Source organism: Sarcophilus harrisii, chromosome 3 (assembly GCF_902635505.1).
Source record: "Sarcophilus harrisii chromosome 3, mSarHar1.11, whole genome shotgun sequence".
In the NCBI taxonomy this organism is placed as follows: Eukaryota; Metazoa; Chordata; class Mammalia; order Dasyuromorphia; family Dasyuridae; genus Sarcophilus; species Sarcophilus harrisii.
The window spans coordinates 5202400-5224423 of record NC_045428.1 but is presented as its reverse complement, the minus strand read 5'-3'; the positions used below and the strand labels follow the sequence as shown (position 1 = coordinate 5224423).

General features: G+C 40.5%; 1 protein-coding gene across 3 annotated transcripts in view; it reads left to right on the top strand.

The window, feature by feature from the left end:
• CCDC50 (coiled-coil domain containing 50) overlaps positions 1–20379 on the top strand; it is a 79617-nt gene extending 59238 nt beyond the window's left edge. For 2 of the 3 annotated variants that reach the window (XM_031957418.1, XM_031957420.1), the window contains 6 exons: positions 2275–2390; positions 2952–2996; positions 3091–3195; positions 5628–5707; positions 10991–11097; positions 13855–20379. In XM_031957418.1, the coding sequence (XP_031813278.1) occupies positions 2275–2390; positions 2952–2996; positions 3091–3195; positions 5628–5707; positions 10991–11097; positions 13855–13874 (473 nt within the window). In that variant the 3' untranslated portion in view covers positions 13875–20379. The remainder of the gene's footprint in view (positions 1–2274; positions 2391–2951; positions 2997–3090; positions 3196–5627; positions 5708–10990; positions 11098–13854) is intronic. The other variant, XM_031957419.1, reaches the window with a different exon arrangement.
• Positions 20380–22024: the final 1645 nt, after the last annotated feature.

Below are 22024 nucleotides of genomic sequence, written 5' to 3'. Positions count from 1 at the left end.
CAGGGAAGGGCCCGATGCCAGGGGCACTTCTGGAGATGCTCGGTGGATTCTGGGAGGAGGATAATCCCTTCTTCTCCAAACAAATGAATAAACCCTTAATGTTTCTCCTTTCCTGGTTTCAGAAGAACATAATTACAGAGACGGTCAGATTAGCAATAAGGCATGCAGGACTTGGAGGCAAGCATGGGCTTTTGGATTCTCTCAGAGGCATTTTCACCTGTAAGGGTCTGTAAGGCTGTTGTTAGAATCCTAGAGCATCAGCATCATCTGATGGACTCCACCCTGGCCAGGGGCTTGGACTGGAGCTGGGCAAGACTCTAGATCTTGTGACCCACAGCAGGTGCTCTGGGATCCAAATGGATATATCCTTATATCAGTGCAGCTTCTGGGTTCTTCACTGCTGCACGGCTCAGACCGTCACTGTTGCAGTAGTAGAACAGTCTTGGTTTACTATGTTGCCTCATCGTGATAATATTTACTGGGATTAAATCACTTCCCTCTTGGCAACCATTGATTTTGTTTCAGTGAGGTCTGGGCCCCAGAGAAGCATTTGGTCCATTATTCCTTTGGGGGCTTTCCTTTTAACTTCCCTGGAGTCTTTTAAAGACATATAACCCTATTCTTCAGAGATTGTTACCACTGAAATGCAAACAGTTGAGTGACTTGCTGATAAATATCAGAGGTGTGATTTGAAGTAAGTCTCTGCCATCTCTAACGCCAGTGGTGTTCTCTAATCTGAGTGTATCGTCAGACAACCTGAGCAGAAATCTCATGGGGAAAATGGATCACTTGGATTCTGCGACAGCCTGGTGCTAGGAGAAGGATAGTGGGGGCTGCCCTTCCTGCCTGGGGAGGAGAGGGTAGTGTCCTACCAAAGGAGCTCACCATGTCAGGGCCAGATTGAAAGATGAGCTGGAAAATGCTTTGGATGATCATTCTGTGTTATTATAAAATAGGTGAATTTAACACTACATCCCATCATTCAGACATTTATGAAGGGCCTCCCAGGTGCCTGGCATAGCACTAGCACTAGGCAATGTTTATTTTGACATTTTTGCCCAAATCTATTATTTCATTGATATGAGGAAGAGGAGGAGGAAGGAACTTTCTTCTCCAGTGCAGGTGATTCACACCTCAGCAGGTGAGAGTCTCAAAGTTGTCTGGAGATAGTAAAGGATTAAATGACTTTTCCCTTGACTATACAGTCCACAAAGTATTAGAATAAAGAGTTGAACCCAGGAATTCCTGGTTCTCAGGCTGGCTCTATTCAGTATTCCAAGCTGCTTCTCAAAGGTTCTGGGAATATAAAAACAAAAATGAAATAATCCCCTCCCACAAAGAAGTTACATGTAAAATATACAAGGAAAAGAACTCAGGGTTTCTTGTTCCAGTCAGCCTTTCTCCTGCTGATATTTCCATATTCTTTCTATCCAGGATCCTCCATTCTTCTTCTAATCCAAGAAAAAAAAAAAAAAAAGGAAAATGCAGGTGTTCACAGTTCGGTATGGCACATTACACGTAGAAATCAAATACAGAGTCACTTTGAGGGAGAATGATAGCAACCCAGGGTTGGAAATGGGATTAGGAAAAGCCTCTTGTAGAAGGTGTAGCATGAGTTGGGCCTAACTCATGTCCTTAGCTGAAGACCTATTCGTCATCCTTAAGAAGGGTCCCGATTTCACTGTACAGTGAATGATTTGGTTTTTCACTTCTGTCTGACGCATTTAGCGTCACCTACATTTGGGGTTTTTAGTCTAACAAAGATTTGCTCTTTTCCCCTGAGGTATAGTAGATTGGGAAAAAAAAAAATTCTCCCAGGCTTTTGGAAGTTTGGAAATGTTCTACCAAGTTTCTCTTCCTCAACTCCCTCTTCTTGTGGTTGCTTTCGTTTTTCTCACTTCTTCTTTTCTCATTTCCCATTTCTAGATGGGCCAAGTTGACTGGAATAAATGTCTAAAGTTGCAACTGATTCAGCAGCAGCTTTCATACTCACTAAGAAAGGATGTGAGAGGGGAACTTTCTAAGCAGGCTTCTTGCAAATAGCTCCGGGCAGGTCTAGGAGCAAGCTGTGGATGTGAATGTGATGAGGGTCTGCTCTTCTATGAGCTTGTTTGCAGGAAACAGCTAGAACTGGCCCAGGGCTGGTGCTGAGAAAAGACGGGCATTGTACACGGTGCCAGGGGATGCCAGGTGCTCTGGGGAGATTTCCTCATCCTCACTTTTCACCCTGGTTGGGAAATGAGCAGGCTGACTGACTGCATTGAGTTTTTCTAGGAATGAAGCCAAGAGGGACAAAAGACACCATCTATACACCACCGAGAATGACCCACAGGGACCAGGAACTGTACGATGCCGAAATTGCCAGGAAGCTTCAGGAAGAAGAACTCATGGTGAGCAAAGATAGACACGGAGAGATCCGGGCCAGATTTATTGATTTTTATTTATTTTTTGCATAACCCCAGTGAAATTGTCTGTTCTATGGCACTCACTAGCTTAATAGACTGGAGAAGAGACTGTGTGTGTGTGTGCGTGTGTGTGTGTGTGTGCGTGTGTGTGTGCGTGTGTGTGTGTGTGTGACTGAATGGGAGAGAGGGTACTTGTTTTTCTCTTCCATCTGGGTAAGTCAATGGCAGATGGATGTTGAAAGGCAGTGACAGCCCCTCACCCACCCATCTTCTCTTGTTCTGTTCCCCGGTCCTGATGATAACATCTCCTTTTGTCACTTACACATCAGTATCCCATGTGTCGGGTTTGATGATGAGTTCTGGGACAAGGAAAGTTATTAGTACAATTCCCATTGGGAATGTTCCCCACAGGGATCTGAGATGTGACCTCAGTCCTCTCTCAGACCTTCTCTCCAAATCCTATGGGGGTCTCTCATCCTCTGAAGTCTTACTCAAGTCATGCGGCTGCCCAGTGTCGCTTCATTTCTACATTTCCTTCCCTTTCAGGCTAATCAGGTGGACAAGAGAGCCGCCCAAGTAGCTCAGGATGAGGTAAGTTACCCTGTGCTCCAGTGAGAGCTGAGAGGCATCCTTCCCTGGCTCCAGTGGGGTGGCCTTTCCCAGCGATGCTGGCTTTGTCTTCCAGGAGATCGCCCGCATGCTCATGGCTGAAGAGAAGAAAGCCTATAAGAAGGCAAAGGAACGGGAGAAGTCCTCCTTGGAAAAGAGGAAGCAGGACCCAGACTGGAAGGTACTTTTGCCCAGCTCCTTTCTCCAGAGGCCCCACTCTTATAAGGGAATTGGGTGATTTTGGTTAACCAAGTGGGCCCTTTGTGACACAGGCTGTCCACATCCTGGAGAATGAAAGCCAAGAGTTACTCTAGACTCTTCATCCTTCCTCCCATATCCAGTCCCTTGTCAAGTCCTGTCATTTTGACCTTTCTAACCTATTATGTAGGACACTTGTCACCTGATGCTACCTCTACACAGGGCAAGCCTTTATTGCCTCACACCTGGACTCATGGTGGAATGCCATAGTCCATCCTCCACTCAGCTGCCAAAGTGAGGGCTGGACCAGATCAATCTCCCCAACCCTGTTCAGTAAATTCCAGTAGCTTTTTCTTACTGGATCAAATTCAAAGTTTTCCCCCTTGGTTTTAAACATAACACGATCCCTTCCTCCTACCTTTCTAGTCTTATATCTGCTGCTAAATGATGCGGTGGATAAAATACTAAACTTAGATCAGGAAGTCGCGAATTCAAATGCAGCTTCAATTACTTACTAGTTGTCTGACCCCGGACAAGTCTCTTAACCCTATTTGTTAAGGCAGTGAAGTGGTACAATGGAGAGAGGGCTGGACATGGAGTCAGGAAGACTCATCTTTATGGCTTCAGATCTCAGACATGTACTAGCTGCGTGACTCTGGACTCTCAACACTGTTGCCTCTTTCTTAAGTATAAAATGGGCTGGAGAAGGAAATGGCGGGCCATCCCAGTGTCTTTGCCAAGAAAACCAGATGGGGTCATGAAGATTCAGACATGAATAAATTGACTCAACAACAACTAATATATACATATATGTAAAAGTATATTATATGCATATATATGTTTGTGTGTATGTGTGTATATATACATACCTGCATATATATATGCACATATACACTCATATATACATATATATAATATATGTGTATATATATATATATACACACATGTATGTGTATGTGTATATATATGTATGTATGAATAAAATAACGCCTTTCTTCTGGGGTTGTTGTGAGGATCCAGTGAGCTGGTGTGTGTGAAGAGCTTTGCAAATCTTAGTCCTACTGAAATGGTCACTATCCTTAATGTAGGAATGCAAGGCTTCTGAAGCCCTTTGCACACGTGATAGCATTTTAACCTTTTTACAATGCAGGGAAGGGCTTCATATTTTAGTGAAATAAATTGAGGCACAGAGAAATTATTTGTCCAAGCTTAAAAGCTAGTTCCTGAGGTTAACTGCAAACTCCAGGTCTTGCTAACTCCAAGTCTGGGTCTATCATTAGAAAAGAGAAAAGTTTAAAATAAATTTTAGCAAGTTGTTCTCATTTCTCAGCTATCTAAAGAATGGGGTCAAATTTATAAGATTGCAAGTCAGTCCTCAAAGGATAAATGTACAAAGGATATGAACAAGCAATTTTCAGAAGAAAAAATCAAAGCTATATAGAAAAAATGCTCTGATTTGCTATTGATTAGAGAATTACAAATTTAAACAACCCAGAGATACCACCTCCCATCTATCACATTGGCCAATATGACAGAAAAAGAAAATGACAAAGGTTAGAGTAGATGTGGGGAAATTGGAATACTCATGCGCTATTGGTGAATTTGTGAACTGACCCAGTCATTTGGGAGAGCATTCTGGAACTGTGCTCCGATGGCAATCAAACTGGGCATACCCTTTGACCCAGCAATACCATTACTAGTTCTATATCCCAAAGAGATTTAAAAAAAAAAAAAAAAAAAGGACCTATTTGTACAAGGATAATTATAGCGGCTCTTTTTATGGTGATAAAGAATTGGAAATTGAGAATATACCCCATCAGTTAGGGAATGGCTAAACAAGTTGTGGTATATGACTGTGATGGAATATTATTGTATTAAGAAATATCAAATAGGGTGCTTTCAGAAAAACCTGAGAAGACTGGTACGGACTGATGCAAAGTGAGATGAGCAGAGCCGGGAGAATGCAGTATACCATAATAATAATATTGATCACTGGAGCTATTCTCAGTAATACAATGATCTAAGACAACTCTGAAGGATTTATGGTGAAAAATGCTATCAAAGCCAGAGGAAGAACTGATGGAGTCTGAATATAGATTGAAACACACTTAAAAAAACTCAACAAACAAACAAAAAGAAAAACCAACACTATATTTCTTGGTTTCATTATTGTTTGTTTTGTTCTGCATTTTCTTTTATGATGGGACTAATGTGGAAATGTTCTGCAGGACTGCATATGTATAACATTATCAAATTGCCTTCTCACTGAGGAAAGAGTGGAGAGGAGGGAGAGAATTTGTTACTCAAAATTTTGAAAAACGTGTTTTTTTTTACATAAAATTGAAAAATACTTTTTTTTTTTAAAGCAGTTATATCATTATCCAGTTTTCCTTAAACTTCCTTTTTGTTTCCTAGTCCAAAACAGCAGAAACAACAAGGCCAAAGTCAAAAGAGGCCCATGAAAGCTCCTGGTCTAAGAATGAGAAGCCAGCTCGGTAAGATCACTGGGCAAAAGCTCAGCTTGGAAAAGGGGGACCTTTGACCTTGGCTTTGGGCAAGTGTTTATGCTGGGAAGAGGTTGTCTGGAGTTTGGTGAGATGGCCCAGGAGGAAGAGAGGAAACGGCAGCTGTTCAGAATACAATTTGGAAAGTCACATTCACTCAGCATGAGGGGGATGGGGGAGTGTAGGGCATAAAAGTCAGGAGACAGAACTTAAGTTAATGAGAAACTGATTGTCACATGTTACAGCCAGAATCCATACATGGAGGCCTAATCCACGTATGTGGGTAGCTGGGATAAAAGACTACATAATTCCCCCTTTTGCTGTTATTTAATTGTCTCTCCTTAACTCCATTTGGGAGTTTTCTTGGCACAGATTCTAGAATAGTTTGCCATTTCCTTCTTGGACTCAATTAGAGAAAACTAAGGCAGATTTAAGTACCTTGGCTATTCTCATACAGCTAGTAAGTGTCTGTGGCTGAAGATGAGTCTTCCTGACTTTCTATCCACTGTACCACCTAGCGGCTCCCCAATTCCCCCTGCAACTTTTATATCTTTATCAGACCTCTCTGGCTTCTTCTCTGTGCCAGATTTTGTTCCCTAAGTGACTTAATATTGACGCAAGTCGTTTTCCTTATCCTTAAGGCAGAGAAATCTCCTGTCCAAACAGTTCTGCAGATTTTAGTGATGTAACTCGATTGCCTCCTTTTTCTGTTTTGCAACTTTGTGGATCAGCACCAATTATTTTCCCTTATTACTCTTGCCCCATGGTTTGGATGGTGATTATCTGGATCTAGGCAGCAAGGAGGCTTTGCTGCCTGAAATGTGACCTCCAATAGAAAGTTCCCATCAGACACTTAACTTGCCTGTTTTGGAAATGGCTTAGGAATAAATGAGTTTCTACAAGATACTGATTATACAGTTTCTTCTAAGTTGCTGTTGCTGTTCATGACAGGCCCACACAGGTCCCTCTTTTCCATAAGAATCATAGTCAAGTGATTATCACACCTACTGCTAAAATTCTAGATACAGCCCTCAATCCTCAGGCTTCCAGTTTAGAAACTCTGGTCCAAAAGGGAACTGGATATAGTCTGATCCGACCCATTCTAGAGGGAGCCCTCAGGACTCCCAGTGATTGACGTTTCCTTTTCTAAATCCTCTCCAACCCTCCCTTTAATAATACTTCTGAGAATTTTGCCAGGCAATTAAGTCAACTTCACAGCCTCTGTTGTCTTCCCTTTTTTGAATGTCAATCTACTTAACGTTCCCCGCTTTCTCTGGTATCTTTCACAGATCCCAGATGATGGCTTGGCAATCAAATCTATCAGTTTTGGGGCTGCCGACCACGTGCCGGCTATCTCGGTCTTGAAGTCTTATTGCTTTCATGGGCGGTATTCTGGGTAGGAGTGTGTGGGCCAAAGCAGGGGAGTTTCAGATCTTTGAAAACGTGATGTGGGAAAGGATGTGCCTTTGACCTTCCAGTAAGGTGAACTGAAGCGATGGTTGAGTTGATGGAGAAAAGAAGCCAAAGTCTTTTCTCCTGGGATATCACCCAGAGCATCAAATCTCTTGTGCATTCTTGAATTTCCCCGGCATCTGGGCTCATGTGTCTGCGTGCATCTGTCTACCCGAGGCTCGGAGGCCCAGACAAGTGCCCATCTCAGGCTCCCTGGCTCAGATAGCTGCAATTATCTTCCTCACTTTCTGCTTCCTTGTCCTAAAGGGTTATGGAGTGTAACTTCAGCTGTTCTGAGCTGCCTTTCTTTCCCTGAGAGCCAGAGTGACTGGGGGAGGGGGTTGGAGGGCCAGTATTTTTCAGGAGTCAATGAAGTGATCTGTACTCAGGCTCTCTATAATACTTTCTGTTGTCTTCTGAAATGAAAAAAATAAAAGAAAAGAAAAAGAAAAAGCATCTGGAACCGTGAGGGGAAGTTTATTAAAGAGAAATGAGACCCAAGTGACAGAAATCATATTTTGATTACTCTGAATTATAATATTATGATAATAATATATTATCATTATATTAAATAAGTAATAATAAATAAAACATCATTAAAATAACAACATTAATAAAAATATAATATAATAATAATAATCTGAATCTGGATTGGGTTTGTTATAGTATTAATAAATCTCTAAAACATGAGCAGTATTGTAGAGAAGGAATGGTAGCTTTTCGGCTGAAAACCCCTCTCTCATCCCTAACATCCTGTGCCAGATCTTTACCGAGGGTCTTTTTGTATTTTTCCAAAGACATCTTCTGTTTGAAAGGGCTGAAGATAAAGAGGTGACTTAGGAAATGCTGCTGCCAGATTCTTATCACTCCTTTGTGACAGGGTGCCACTTCTGAATCTAGAAGCCTGACTTTCAGCCTAGGTTCAGCCATTTTTGTTTGTTTGGGTTTTTTTGGAAGAGAAATTCAGAGCTTTCTAGGACACTTTTGTTCCTTAAGTCTTTAGAATCAGCAGCTGAGAAAGTAGCTGGCTCCTCTTCTCTCAGAGGTCATTTTAATACTCATTTAATTAATTAAAATGAAATGAATATACATTTTAATCCAGAAAAATAGTGTTTCTTGAGAGAGTGGGAAGGTGAAGGATCCAGGAAGGGAGAAAAGGAAGAGAACCTTTAGAGTCATGAGCAAATCTTCATGCTGTTTGATAGTAGAGTCCTGGAAATTCTCTGCTGGTGTTTCCTTAAATGTATTTCCACTGAGATGTGAAGATACACTGGTGCTCATCTAAATTTTTCTGCTCCCAACCTGTGATTTCCTCCATTTATGGGAAGGCACTCTTCATACAGGGTACCTCGTCCTTCTCTTGGTATGTTGGGAGCCATCCAGGTCACTTGCTCTGTGATCCATCAGGACTTCGTGCCTGTGAGGCCGGCTCTATTCTACACCATATGTTCCTATACATATCAGCATATATGTAAACACTAAGGGCAACTCTATATCTTCATCACATCGAGATGTCCTTTCAAATCCAGGAAAAAAACAAAATCAAGCCTCGGTAGGTGAAGAAAATAAAGTCTTTTTGGCCGGTAGTAACAATTCAACAAAGAAGATTTCAAGGTCGTTTAAGTAGAAACATTAATGCGAAACAGTGGTTAGCACATCTGGGCTTGCCTCTCTCCTAATTTTTCTTCTTTCATCAGGGGAGCTATCGTGCTTGGGATGTCTTGGGTCATGAATCCAATTCTTCCATCTCATTCAGCACTTCCCACTCTTTCTCAGGAAATTAGCAAAAGAAAACAAAATAACCCTCTTGGAAAATTGAATAAATTCAAAGATTCAGTAATTAGGAAAACCACATTAACAATAAGCTTTTTATCTCTGCTCCAAGGCCCATCCCTATTTTAATTAGCCTTTTTCCCCTTCTCTTAATATTCCTTAGTGACCTTTTACTTCTAGGAAATGAAATCATTTTATAAACATGATTTGACCTTTTAAAGAATCCTCCCGGAGTGGCTGATTTTGATCGGATTTAACAGGCTGAAAAGCATCTTCAAGGTCACCTTCTCCAAACCCCTCGTTAAGGGGCTCAGAATAAGAAACTGAGGAAGCCAAGAGAAAGTAAAATGACTCGACCACTGTTACAGGGCACTAAGGGGTAGTCAGGGCTTAAGATGGTGAATCCAGCCATCTTTGCATGTCCCTCTAAGGGATTCATCAATGACTTTGCCCAAAGTGAGCCCTTTTCTCAAGTCTTTTTGCTATTTGAGCTGGAGGCTTTTTAAACTTTACTTTTCTTAATAATAAAGTCCAGAATGAAGGGGGCATCAAGAAAAAAATGGACATTTGAGAACCGTCTTTGCCCCCAACAACCCCTTTCTGGAAGTCCCAGGAACCGAGTCCGCGCCATGTTTCTTTTGGCTGTCTCTTGTCCTGGATGGCCAAAAAGGCTCCTGTCACACAGCTCACACTTGGGACGTTTTTTGAATGTGAGATTGGGCCTGAATTTTAGTCTACTCCCCAAGAACCTCTGCAAGAACTCATTAAAATCACAGCAGTCCTAGGAAAGTGTGTGACAAGGGCTAGCTGCCCATCCTTGAATCAAAGCACTGCACTGCCACCTAGTGGGCTGCAGGGTTCACTCATCTTGTCCACTCTGGGCTTGCTTTCCTTTCTCTTGTCCTGTTTATCTCCATTTTCCTTTCCACTTCTATGTCTTTTCTTCTTTTTTTTCCTTTTTTCCTTTACTCCATTGTCTCCTCATTTCTTCATTTCTTTCCTTCTTTCCCTCTTCCTCGTATTTGTTTTCTTATCCAGATTTGAACTTACTACATTTTATCCTTCTTTTAAAAATATCCTTCTCTTTCCAAGTTATAAAATCCTTCCAGAATCAGAGATTTTGGTTGGGCCAGAGTAAGGCCCTGCTTCTTGGGAGACCTATTTCCTCTTTACCCAGAGGGAGTGTTAATGCTAACACTATTTCTCTAGCAGCCACGTGCATAACCCCAAACCACTAGCATATTTGACATCTCCGTCAGGTTTTTCAGTGGGAATATTTGCTGTCGGGCCCCAGTGTGCCTTTTTATGCAGAGGGGCAGGAGGGGAAACATTCTGATGGCCTTTTGGGAAGGCCATCCACTTAGAATCTGTCACTGGCAAAATCCACAAAGTAGATCATTTGTAGCAAATGAATTCAGTATTGAACTACCTAGTTCTTTTCTCTAAAATCCCTTGAAGATTCCAGTTTAAATCATTTAATCTGTCGGTCAATAGACATTTTACCAAGCGTGTATTTATCTATGTGCCAGGAACTATACTGAGCAGAAGGGATGCAAAGAAAGGAAAAAGACTGGCCCTGGCTCAGAGATCTCACAATTTAATGGGAGAGATCAGATGAGAACAACTATGTACAAAGAAAATATATGCGAGATAGACTGGTGATAATCAGTAGAGAAGGTGCTGGGAATGATAAAAAATGCAAAAGTTACAGGAGATGGATTTTAGCTGGGACTTGGAGGAAGCCAAGAAGCAGAGATGAAGAGGGAGAGCTTTGAAGGCAAGAAAGACAGCCAATGAGAATGTCTTGAGTTTAGAATTGGAATTAGAATTGGAACCCGGGTTCTCCCCTGCAGTCCATGGCCTCCTCTCAAAGCCCTTCCATTCCCAGAATGATAGACTAGTTGCCCTGGGCCCCTTCTGTGATTGCTTAGGGACAAAGCTGAGAATAAAGCCGTGATTCCTGCCTTGGCGTCCGTAGAGCTGTGCTAGCAGCTGAGGGTCAGCATTTCCATCACCAGGAGCAGTGTGTAACCATGACTTTTCTTTCAGGCCTCCACCCCCCACCATGGTGGACGCTGCGGACTCAGACTACACACACTTCTCAAACCAGCATAGTTCCACGCGGCCATTTTCCAAAGCTGAGTCATCTCACAAAGGTAGGAGCAGGAAGTCGGGCGTTCTCAGGACCTGTAGGCCCTGGGAAGCAGTCGGGGTGAGGCAGCTGTGCATGGTCAGGGATGATTTCCCATCTGAGACCGTGAGCTAATTCATTGTTCTAAATTTGGCAGTGGAATTATTCTGTAATATTGCTATCCATTGGAAGAATGGAATAAATATTTTACAATACCAGCTATATACTAAGCACTGTGCTAAGTACTTTACAAATAATTAGCTAATTTGGTCCTAAAAAGAACTTTGAGAAGTAGGTGCTAGTATTATCCCCATTTTATGGTTGAGGAAACTTAAGGGAATCAGAAATGAAATAAATTTTCCAAGGTCAAAATGCTTGTAAATGTCTAAGGTTAGATTTAAACTAAGGTCTTGTTTCCTCCAGCCCTAAGCTGCCTCTGGTGCAGGGAACCAGGGACCAAAGGCTAGGGGATAGGAAATAGTGTCTTGTATGTAGTTTTTTTTCCCCATAAATTGATACCTCTTTAGTCTAATTCTGGATATTTGAATATTTAAATCAAAGTACATTTGCTCAGTAGAAGTCAGGATCACAGAGTAAGAAGTGGCTCTGGGGGCAAAATTGTCCATCCCAGAGCTGGGCAAGGAATCCTTTTGCATCCAACTTGATAGGAAGGTATCCAGGCATCTCTTGAAGTCCTCCAGAGATGGATCTGCTCCCCTCCTCAACTTCTCCCCCCGTTCTACTTTTGCTTCTATAGGTAGGGGGCTTTTTCTTACTGAGAGTATCCATGAACTCACCTCCCATGAGGCAGCTCTTCCTTTTTTCCTACCTGCCCATCATGAGGTTCTTTACTCACACTGAGTCACTCTATGTCGTATGAATTTTGTTCACTTCTATCCTTTCATAAATGTTACCAAGGGTTCTCCGAAGAAGTAGAGAAGTGATCTTTCTCATATTTTCCTTTTCTCATTCTGAGGACGTTTTTGGAGCACTTGATCCAGTCACTTAGTGGGGGTCTCATTCTTGCCATGCAACCACCCCATCTTTTCCATCCGTAGGGTCCTTTTAAATGATATCCTTGACCTTCACTCCTATGTCAGTTTCCTGAATGTCATGGGTTGTAGCTGATACAAACCTGCCACGAGCTCCTCAGACATCTCAGGACTTTGGGGATGGCAGGAGAAGCATAAAGTGTCACCAGAGAAATCCACCTCAACCTACTTCCCCAAAAAACAGGAGGGAAAGAGCATTAGTTTCAAGAAGAAGCTGTTCTCCACCTCAAGACTTTCTTGGTATCCAATTACTTTGTCTGCCTAAGGACTATATTAGTATGTGAGTGTACAGGATCTAACATACAGTAAACACTTAATAAATGCTTTGGTATTCATTGTCACCCTTTCATGTACTTAGTGTATGTAACATGCATATACCTAAATCTCTCCATCAACCACCTGGCTAGCTCTCTAGATTGTATTTCTCAGATACTCAAATTTGTATTTCTAAAATACTCAAAATATTTTTCTAATCATCAGTAATAATAGAACTTTTTTTTTTTCATATGACTATAGATAGCTTCTTTTTCTAAAAACTACTCATATCTTCTCACCATTTATCCATTGGAGGAATGACTTATATTCTAATCATTTTGACTCAGTTCTCTGTGTATTTGAGTAATGAGGCCTTTATCAGATTTTAAAAAGTGTTTTCCATCTTTCTGCTTCCTTTCTAATCTTGCTTATATTGATTTTCCTTGTCCAATATTTTTTCCAATTTTCATTTCATTTGGTCATAAAATCTTCCCTTCTCCATTTTCCTGAAAGGTAAACTATTCCTTGCTCTCCTAATTTGTTTATGGTTTCATTCTTTATATCCTAATCACGTACCTAGTATATGGTGGGAGATGTTGGTCTATGTCAGATTTCTTCCATACCGTTTTCCAATATCCCCAGCACTTTTTGTCAAATAATGAGTTTTTGCTCCAAAAGTTTGGAGCTAAATAAATAAATAAATAGACTTATTAAATAAATAGAGGGAGAAATTGAGGTCCTCCATTACTATAGTTTTACTGACTATTTCTTTAGGTAACTCACTTAACTTCCCCCTGAAGAATATGGATGCTATATCATTTGGTGCATGTGTGTTGAGTATTACTATAACTTCATTACCTATGATACCTTTCAGCAAGATGATGTCACCTTCCTTGTCTCTTTACTCTGCCAGTATTGAATTCAATGACCTTAAGGTTTCCCTCCTTTTCTAAATTGATGATCATCTCAATATGGATGCAAAAGATCTGCCAGCTCACTCCAATGCTACTCAGCTTGCTTCATTCTAAGTGAAACTGTTAAACAAAAACTAAAAACAACCAATTTCTGTGTGATTCCCAATCCATGACTTTTCACATACCCAATGTGCCTTAAATTGAGAGACAAAGCAGTACAATACAAAATATGATAGACCTGAAGTTCAACACTCTGGGTTTGATTTCTGGCTGTGTCATTTATTACTCATGTAACTTTAAGCGAATTACTTTCTGATTTTCTGTTTCCTCATATGAAAAACTGGAAGTAGTGGTGAGGGAGGGAGGTGGATAGAATGACCTCTAATGTCCCTTCCAGTTCTAAATCAGCAGGGCTAATTCTTGAAGACGCCTGAGCAGATCGACTAAAAATCAGAGAAAAGAAAAATGTTCTCATTAGCTCAGAATGTAAATAATGGATTGTCTGGAAAGTTGTATCCAAAGATTTCTCACTGGCTTTCTTCTCTGCATTTCTCTTTCTAGGTCACCGTTCTAAACAGTAAAGACCAAGAACCGACCTTGAATCTGGCTGCCTGTAGTCAACATTACTGGATTATATCCGATGCCTTCCTCATTTTGTTTCATTTTGTTCTTTCTCCTAAGTTTGCATCACCAGAACTGTGTCCTCTCCACTCTCCCCTGGCCACTTATACAAGTATATGTTCATTTCAAAGCTTCTTATTGCTTTTGCTCATTTGGGCAGTATAGTAATCTCTAGAGCTGGGCTGCTGCCTCAATGCAGCCATTTCTTTGGCTGAGGGCTTTGGAATCCCATTGTGATCCAAATTAGCAGAGGGAAGAGTAGGCTTTGATGCCTCCTGGTTTTTATAGCAGAAAAAACTCCTAAAAGAAATCATTTTAATTATTTGCGCACTGGGTGATGTTATGAGAGATGGCACTTATGCTTTGCAAGAAACTACATCCCCTTCCTGAAATATAAAATAAACTGAAAAAGCATGACTTACAAAGGGACAGATGACTTGATACAATGGGAATCTTTCCCCTTCAGTAGCAGAAAGCAGAAAGATTCCTGTTATATATAAACTCTAGCCCAATAGGAAAAGTGCTACAGAGTTTTTGCCTTAGCCTGAGCTCCCTTTCTTTTCCTAAAGAATGGAGCTTGGTGGATTCTCTGTGGCAGAGCTCAAGTGACTTGGAGGGATAGCCCTCGGTGTAATATTTGTCACTTGTTACACAGATGATGTATATCATCTCATAAAACATTTGTTATTCCCTAGTAAAGCCAGTCAGGAAAAAGGAGAGCACGGATAAAGCTCCATTGGCCCCAGTGATGCCTTTTTTCCCCCTCCTCCTTTTGTTCCCACTTAAATAATTTGATGATAGTACTCATGTGTTCTCGGCTCTGAGAATGCGATCTTCCTTACTACTTAGCGAGTACTTGTAGCCATCCTCATTATCTATTTGGCCTGGTGACATGGTAGCTACTTTCCATGTGAGCTCAAAGATGATGCAAATCTGTTTAACCCTCCCATGCGTGCTGGCTTCTAAGTTTTGCTGATGCCCAAGTAAATATTCTGGATAACGAACTCTTCAGAAACAGTCTTCCTAACGTTCAGAAAACAGGAATTAATTGATGCCTTAGAGAAACCTAGTTTCTAGCCTTGATACTGCTCTCATGGAAGCTCTTACCTTCCGTCCATGCTTGTATAATGGAAATGGAAAATAACCAATGGTAGTCGCTCGTCAATCCTGTTTTGGAGGGGATTTTCTCTTGGTGGTATGCACCTTGCTTGTTGCCAAGTATTCTCCAGATAGAAAAGGTGTGAGTGGGTAAAAGCTAACCAGGAGGCCATGATAAGTTGGTGTTCCCCACCACAGTCAGTTCTGAAAACAGACTAAAATGAAGCTCTCATTCTGCGTGAGTGTCTATAACTCGTTAGTTTGAAAACCAATTGGTACTTGGTGAATAGGGAGAAGCGTTTATTCTGAAGGGAGAGAAGCAAGAGGACTAGTTACTTATGAAACTAGGAGAAAGCTGATGTCTCTGGAAATGACATCATTTCATGAGGAAAAGAAAATTTGAAGGTAGAACGGAAAATGGAACCTGCCAAATTTTGAGTTAACTGTAGTGAGGCCTCTGATACTCAAACATAGAAACTGGCCAACTCTAGCAATCTGGGTATTATTCTGCCTGCCCTGTTGTTTGTGTCCCATGTTCTGGAAGTTTGCCAGTCACAGTGACTTTAAAGAAACAAAATGCACAACATTTTTTAATTCATAATTTAGCAAACAATATCTTACTTTTGAAAAACTTGAGAAATGTTTATTTTTCTACTTTATGAAAGTCACAATTTTCCCTTTCTCTGGTTTCCCCCATGTTTTCTCTAGTTGTATATAGTTCCATAAATTGTCCACAGAAGATGCTTCTGTGATGAAGCCCACAATATCTTAGACACCTCCCCAGATTCTGCCCATGGCTCAGCCGCTGGCATTGGGTTTGGGCTGAGAGTATCTTTTTCTGCCCTAATGGCTGGCCAATTTAGCATCACTTCAGTGAAAAGTGCCTAGGCTTTGAAAAGAGAAGAATTTAAATATACATACATTAGCCTCTTTGTCTATTATATGTAATTAAAACCCTTTCTTTCTTTTTTTTTTTTTTGGAGGAGCAATTTTTTTTTCTCACCAGAAAATGGAGTAAATACTACAGTCCATTCAGTTGAATCCCACTCTTCTTCCCTTGAAATCTAGACCACTGTGGTAATGTTAAGAAATACCAAAAAAGGTCAGTCCTCTGCTCCAAACCCAGGGCAGTGAATCAGTCAAATGGCCTTGTGCTTTAAAGTCTTTTATAATGTGATAGCAAATCTTTCTTTTACTCTTCTGACCCTCTCTGGGCCATGTGCAAAACTAACCTCTGTAGGCATGTTATTTTATGCTTTAAACCTGTGACTCCAAACTCCCTAGCCCATCAGCTTTTGTCCCTTTATCTCAAGAGACTTAATTGCATTCCCCTGATTTCATTTCTTTGTAGTGCAGGGACTTGGCTTGCTGGTTCCTTCCCAAATATAAGTGGAGCGTGGGGGAAGAGCATATAGGAAAGCCACTGGATCCATTACTGCCATTCTTCCAATCATCCTCTCCTCCTAATGGGACATCGATGATCATAAGCCACAGCCAACTGGATAGAAAGGCAGAAAGTTCACTAGACGCTTAAATTTCAGATGAAAAATAAGATCCTTCAGATACATATTCCCCGACTCCCACCCCCACCCCCCAGTTTTGGGGCCAAAGAATTGATGGAAAATCTGTGGGCGAGATTTAGAAATTTAGACCTTAAACTTTGAGGTTCCTTTCTCTTTGTTACATGTATGGTCTATTACAAAGACTGATTTCATGTTAAAAAGGAAAGGCCAACGAGAAGCTCCCTTTCCTGGATCACAGTTACCATATTGGTCCAACATCAAATGTTGCATCTCTGAGAAGACCCTATAGTGTCTTCTGATCGCGCGTTTCTGGTGATTGTTCATACCTTTCTACATTTTAGGATTTGCCAGGTTGGGGAGTTTTACCAGGAACCAAAACAACTAATCTTGGTGGTGTTTATTTTTGTTTTTGTTGTTTGTTTATTTTATTTTATTTTTTATATAATACTATTGGAAGACCTTCTGTACATTGAATCCTGTGCCAAATGTTTTATTTCAGAAACTGCTGTTATCATGGAAATATTCTACTTTTTTGTGTATATGTTTTATTTTATATTCAGGGGCTTGATTTTTTTCTAAGTGTTGCCTCTATGTCCATTGGCTTTGGGATAGTTATTCATGTTTTCAGTGCTAATTTAAAAAAAGAGGAAATATACTAGTCATAGCTGTATGAAGCCCCAATTGAACTATAGTGAAACCCCATTATACAGGGGCCTTTTGAGTTTTTTTTTAAACTTAGAAACAAAGCAGGATTAAGTCCAAGAAAGAAATGGGTCAATTCTGGGCAGCAAACACATAGGAAAAGTGTGATGGTTGAGTTTCCCTGGATGCTGCTCTTTTATCGCAATGCCTTTTTTATTTACACACATACAAATAAGTGGTATCCCTACAAAAGGAGTAAACCCATTTAGTTCCAGATGACATTTATTTATTTATTTAGTCTGCTTAGAGTCAGAAAAGTGACTATGGAAAGTGATTCTCCTTTCCTGTGTCTCCAGTGGTGCCTGCAGGTCACGAAGCCATATTTGCTTCCCTTTTATTGACACCAGCAAATCTTCCTTCCTCTGGGCCCTATGCCAAAGGGGAGCTTGATGGGGCCCTGTCCTGTTAATGCTGCATTGAGCAGAGTGTCAGCTAAATTCCTCTTCTTTCTGATGCAAGGAGAGAGATCAAGAGATGTGGAGAAATGTTGAAATCAAAGGTGCTCCTTGGTGCTGTCAAATCAAAACCGGTCCTCAGGAAAGGGGATCTAGAAAAGTCAACCAGGGGAGAGGAAACCAGGACACTCATCAAAAGAGTCACTTTTCTGATGAAAGTTGCACTTTAAGACAAAGAAAGAGCGGTGTCTCTAAAGAGCAGTATTGCCTTAAACACGTTTGACTTTGCAGTCAAACATATCTTACTTAACTGTGAGCCCCAGCCAGCTCTCCATTATCTCTGCTCATGGAGGGAAGGGGCCACCCCTCCATTGCTTGGAACATCTTCCTCCCGGGAGCTGCGAGTGTGTTACAGATTGTATGGTTGTGTAGTTCACTTCTGATCATTTCATTTCTTAATCTATTGAATTAGTCGTTCAATGAACAAAATCTTGTGGGAGGAAGAAATCCAATTCCACTGGACACATACTTATTAAGGGGCTAATACGTAGCAGACATCGTTCTTGGCACCGAGGTTACAAAGATAAAAAGGAAACAGCCCCTGCTCCTCAAGGAGCTTCTATTCTACCGAGGAGATACATATACACAGTAAGAAAATACAAAATGAATGATACCTGCAAGAAGTGGAAATGTTCAGTGGCCTGAGTCTCTCACATTCCACTTCATCATTTCCAGAATAATTGAGTTTTGATTGCTCTCATTAAGGGATCTCTTTTAATTCTTAGTTCTCCTTTTGGTGACTTTTTTTACTCACTTGAGGAGGTGGGAATGAATGAACTCATTTTATTTCAAATGGAAGAATAGCAAATATAAAGAAAACCTTCACCGTGATTCTTCATAGGCAAGAATTGGCCATTTTTTCCCTCAGTTTGAGTGAACCTCAGTTTGTTTTGAAAAGTTCCATTAGTGCCACCAAGAAAAAAAAAAAAAAAAAAAACTATGGAAAAATCACTTTCATTCACTAAAATGTGTATAATAAGTATTGCTCACTTCAATATGCTGTAAATGCCATCCAGTAGTATTGCCTGGTCTCACACACATTATTACAGTCATATAATGGAAACTCATAGAAGAGTTTGGCAAGCCAGATCATCTGAACTTTTATTTTCAATCAAGTATTAGCCCTAATACTTGAGTAAGACAGGAAGGGCCTGTCTTACTCTCTTCACACGATAGCCATTAAGGAGCTATGCACATTAAACGTTGTTTCCTAATAATCTGGATTATTTTGTGGGGGGTAAAATGCAGTGAATGATTTGATGGGATGATCATAAAGTTTCAGAACTTTACCTTTCTAGAAACATTAGGAAGAAAATGTTTTGACCCAGCCTGTAAGAGTGATTTTGTGCTTTCTCCACGGAATTTCAGTCCTACGCATGTCCAACATCCTCTAAAGAGTTTCCAGCTGTTGGGTGAAACACCTTTTAACAGCAGATTTCTTTGCCTATTTTTGATAAAGTGGGTCTTCAAGATTACGGTAGCTGTCACTTTGGCCCTTGTAATAACTAATCACAAAGCAGTCCACAAGGTGTCGGTTACAGCTTACTTGCCTGTTGGCTCCAAGTTTGAATAAGTTTTAATTTTGAAGTCTGAACCTTGAAAGAAAAGGAGTGAGGGGAGCAGCTTTTAAAAAGAAGGATTCCTAGAAATGTGATTTTTGAGATAAATTTGCCTGCCTAATGCCCTATGTTGAAAAGTTGCTCCAGGATGCAATAACTCTATTTTTCAATTCTGAAATATTGGAAATGGTGAAAGGGGAGGGCACAGGACAGTCATTCTTAGAAACTGAGAGATGAACAGCTGTTACTCAGGCCCAGAAGCCCCCTGACCTCAAATGACACACTGTAGACACTATGAAAAGACATCAGCAGATTGTTTGGTGATTTGAAAGGACCTTCATGAAATTTTAAGATGTTGAAATGTTTAAAATCGAGATGCAGCAGTGCCCTGAGGCATTAATGGCTACTTTATGAATACCAACACAATTGAAACCTTGTAATATATATTTGATAGTACTTGGTAGGCCGCAGGGAGACTTCAGGAATTATGTTGGGGGGATTTTCAATAAAGGTATCTCTCCCAAACTCTATTTTTATTACAGGTATATTTTGGCTGTGGTAGACTCATTAGGAGAAGTAGTAGTGAGTAACTGGTTTTAAGATGACTTTTTATCTGCTGGAAGGTACAGATGGACCTTCTACTCATTCCTTGCATGGGGCCATGGCCAGCAAGTTGGTCACCATACCCCACATACTGGCCATTATTTTGCTGAGACTTTAATAGGAAAATTCTTGAGGTGTTTGTGATTGACCAGATGTCTCCTGGATGGCTGGATGACAGAGCTTTGTTCAACATCCTATTTTACCCTTGCTTGAACTTGGGGCTTCACTCTGTAAATTACACACTTACAATAACTCATCTATGCAATCGACTCCCTCCCTCTCCTTTCCCTCTCTCCCTCTCCTTCTCGTTCTCCCCCTTTCCCCACTCTCTCCCTTTTTCTCCCTCCCTTCCTCTCTCAACAGATCACATACTATTGTTTTTTAAATCAAGTCTGACATTGAATTTAATGAATTATGTTTTGAACCAAAGGGTCATATGTGTGTAGACCCGCTTGTTTTGTTTCCTGAGGTGAACGGTCTTGCCCACCTCTCTTAATAAAGTTGTCCTTTTGGTTAGCCACTGCATTGGTCTCCATCTTTACTTTGTTTCATTATAATGGCTTCAAAAATATAGATGAAGTTGAAGGCTTGGGATAAACATAGTAGGAAACTTAGCTCTTTACACTTCAATATATCTGTCGTTTCTTCTACAGGAATCCTCTACATGGGTACAGATTGAGATGTACTCATGCCTTTTTATACCATCTTCTATAAATCCTCCGTATATGATCCATATAACAATCTGGAGGCTTTCTTCTAGGTCCCTTCCCTAACTGTCACATGAGTTAACTATCTGTCATCCTTATTTGCCACAGGAACAATCAGCTCACCCTTATATCTCAAATGACATCCCTTAAAACCCTTTTTGTAAAGTCTTACTGCTAATATATTATGGTCTATTTGTGCCCTTTTCCTTTGAATCACCTGAGTTTTTACATTTTTATTGTTGGTGGTATATCATGATCCCCTGTCATTTCCTGTCAATACACACACACACACACACACACACACACACTCACTCACTGTAGTTGCATGTTAGGGAAACTCAGGGACCCCAGAAATGCTGTACAATTTCCTCAAACAAATCTCTAATTCTCAGATCATATAATTCATCTGCAATGATTGTTCAAGGATGCAGAGATGATGATCAATCAAGTTTTGTTTGACTTTTCCTTGTATGGTTGTATGTGTTTTGATGTGAAAACATGAAACCACATCATGAACCAGTCCCATTGTATTTATATGAGAGCCTTAGAACCTGTTTTATGTCAAAATAATGTACTGGAGTGTTGTAGTTCTCTTTGGGGCGATGTGTGTGAGTGTGCTTTCTCAAACCCTTACTGTGTGCCAGACTTAGCACTGGGCCCTGGGGAGAAAAAAAAAAAAAAGACAAAAATAAAAGGCCTTTGTTCAGGGCTAGGGATTTTTTTTTAATTCCTTTCTACAAGAGTCTTGTATTCTATTTGGGCCACGATATGTACATATCGAAATAAATACATTGTGAGCAGAGCAAATAAATCCACCAAATATTACAAAGAAAATTGAGAGGGAGACAAAAGTAGTTTAAAGCACATGGAAAGACCTCAAGAACATGGGACAATTATGCTCATCTTGGAAGGAAAGATCAGCAGTTCAATAAACATTTGTTAAGCTCCTGCTATATGCCTGTTACTAGGAGAAGTACTGGAAACAAAACAAAACAAAAAAGGGAACAAAAGGGTCATTGCCTTTTAGGTACTCACAATCTAGTAGGGCATTCACAATATGTGAATATACAAACAAGCTGTAGAAAGAATAACAAAGGAAAGCTTTTGTAATCAGTAAAGATCAGGAAGGTTTCCCTTATAAGGTGGGATTTTAGCTGCTACTTTTTAGGAAATTAGGGAAAAGAAGTAATTGGAGAGAATTCCAGGAATATAGAAAAACTAGTGAAAATACCCAGAATCAAGAGCTGGAAAGTTGTTAGAGAAACAGTGAAGAAGGCAATGTCACTGGATTGTAGAATGTGTTTATGACAGATGAATAGAAGAAGGATGAGGAGAAGGAAAAGAAGGGTGGGGAGGAGGGAAAGGAGAAGAAGAAAGAAAAAAAAATGCACAATCTCATGTGAGACATACGTGAAGGTGGAGATTGTAGGAGGCATCTGGCAAATGAGGAAATGAGATGTTCT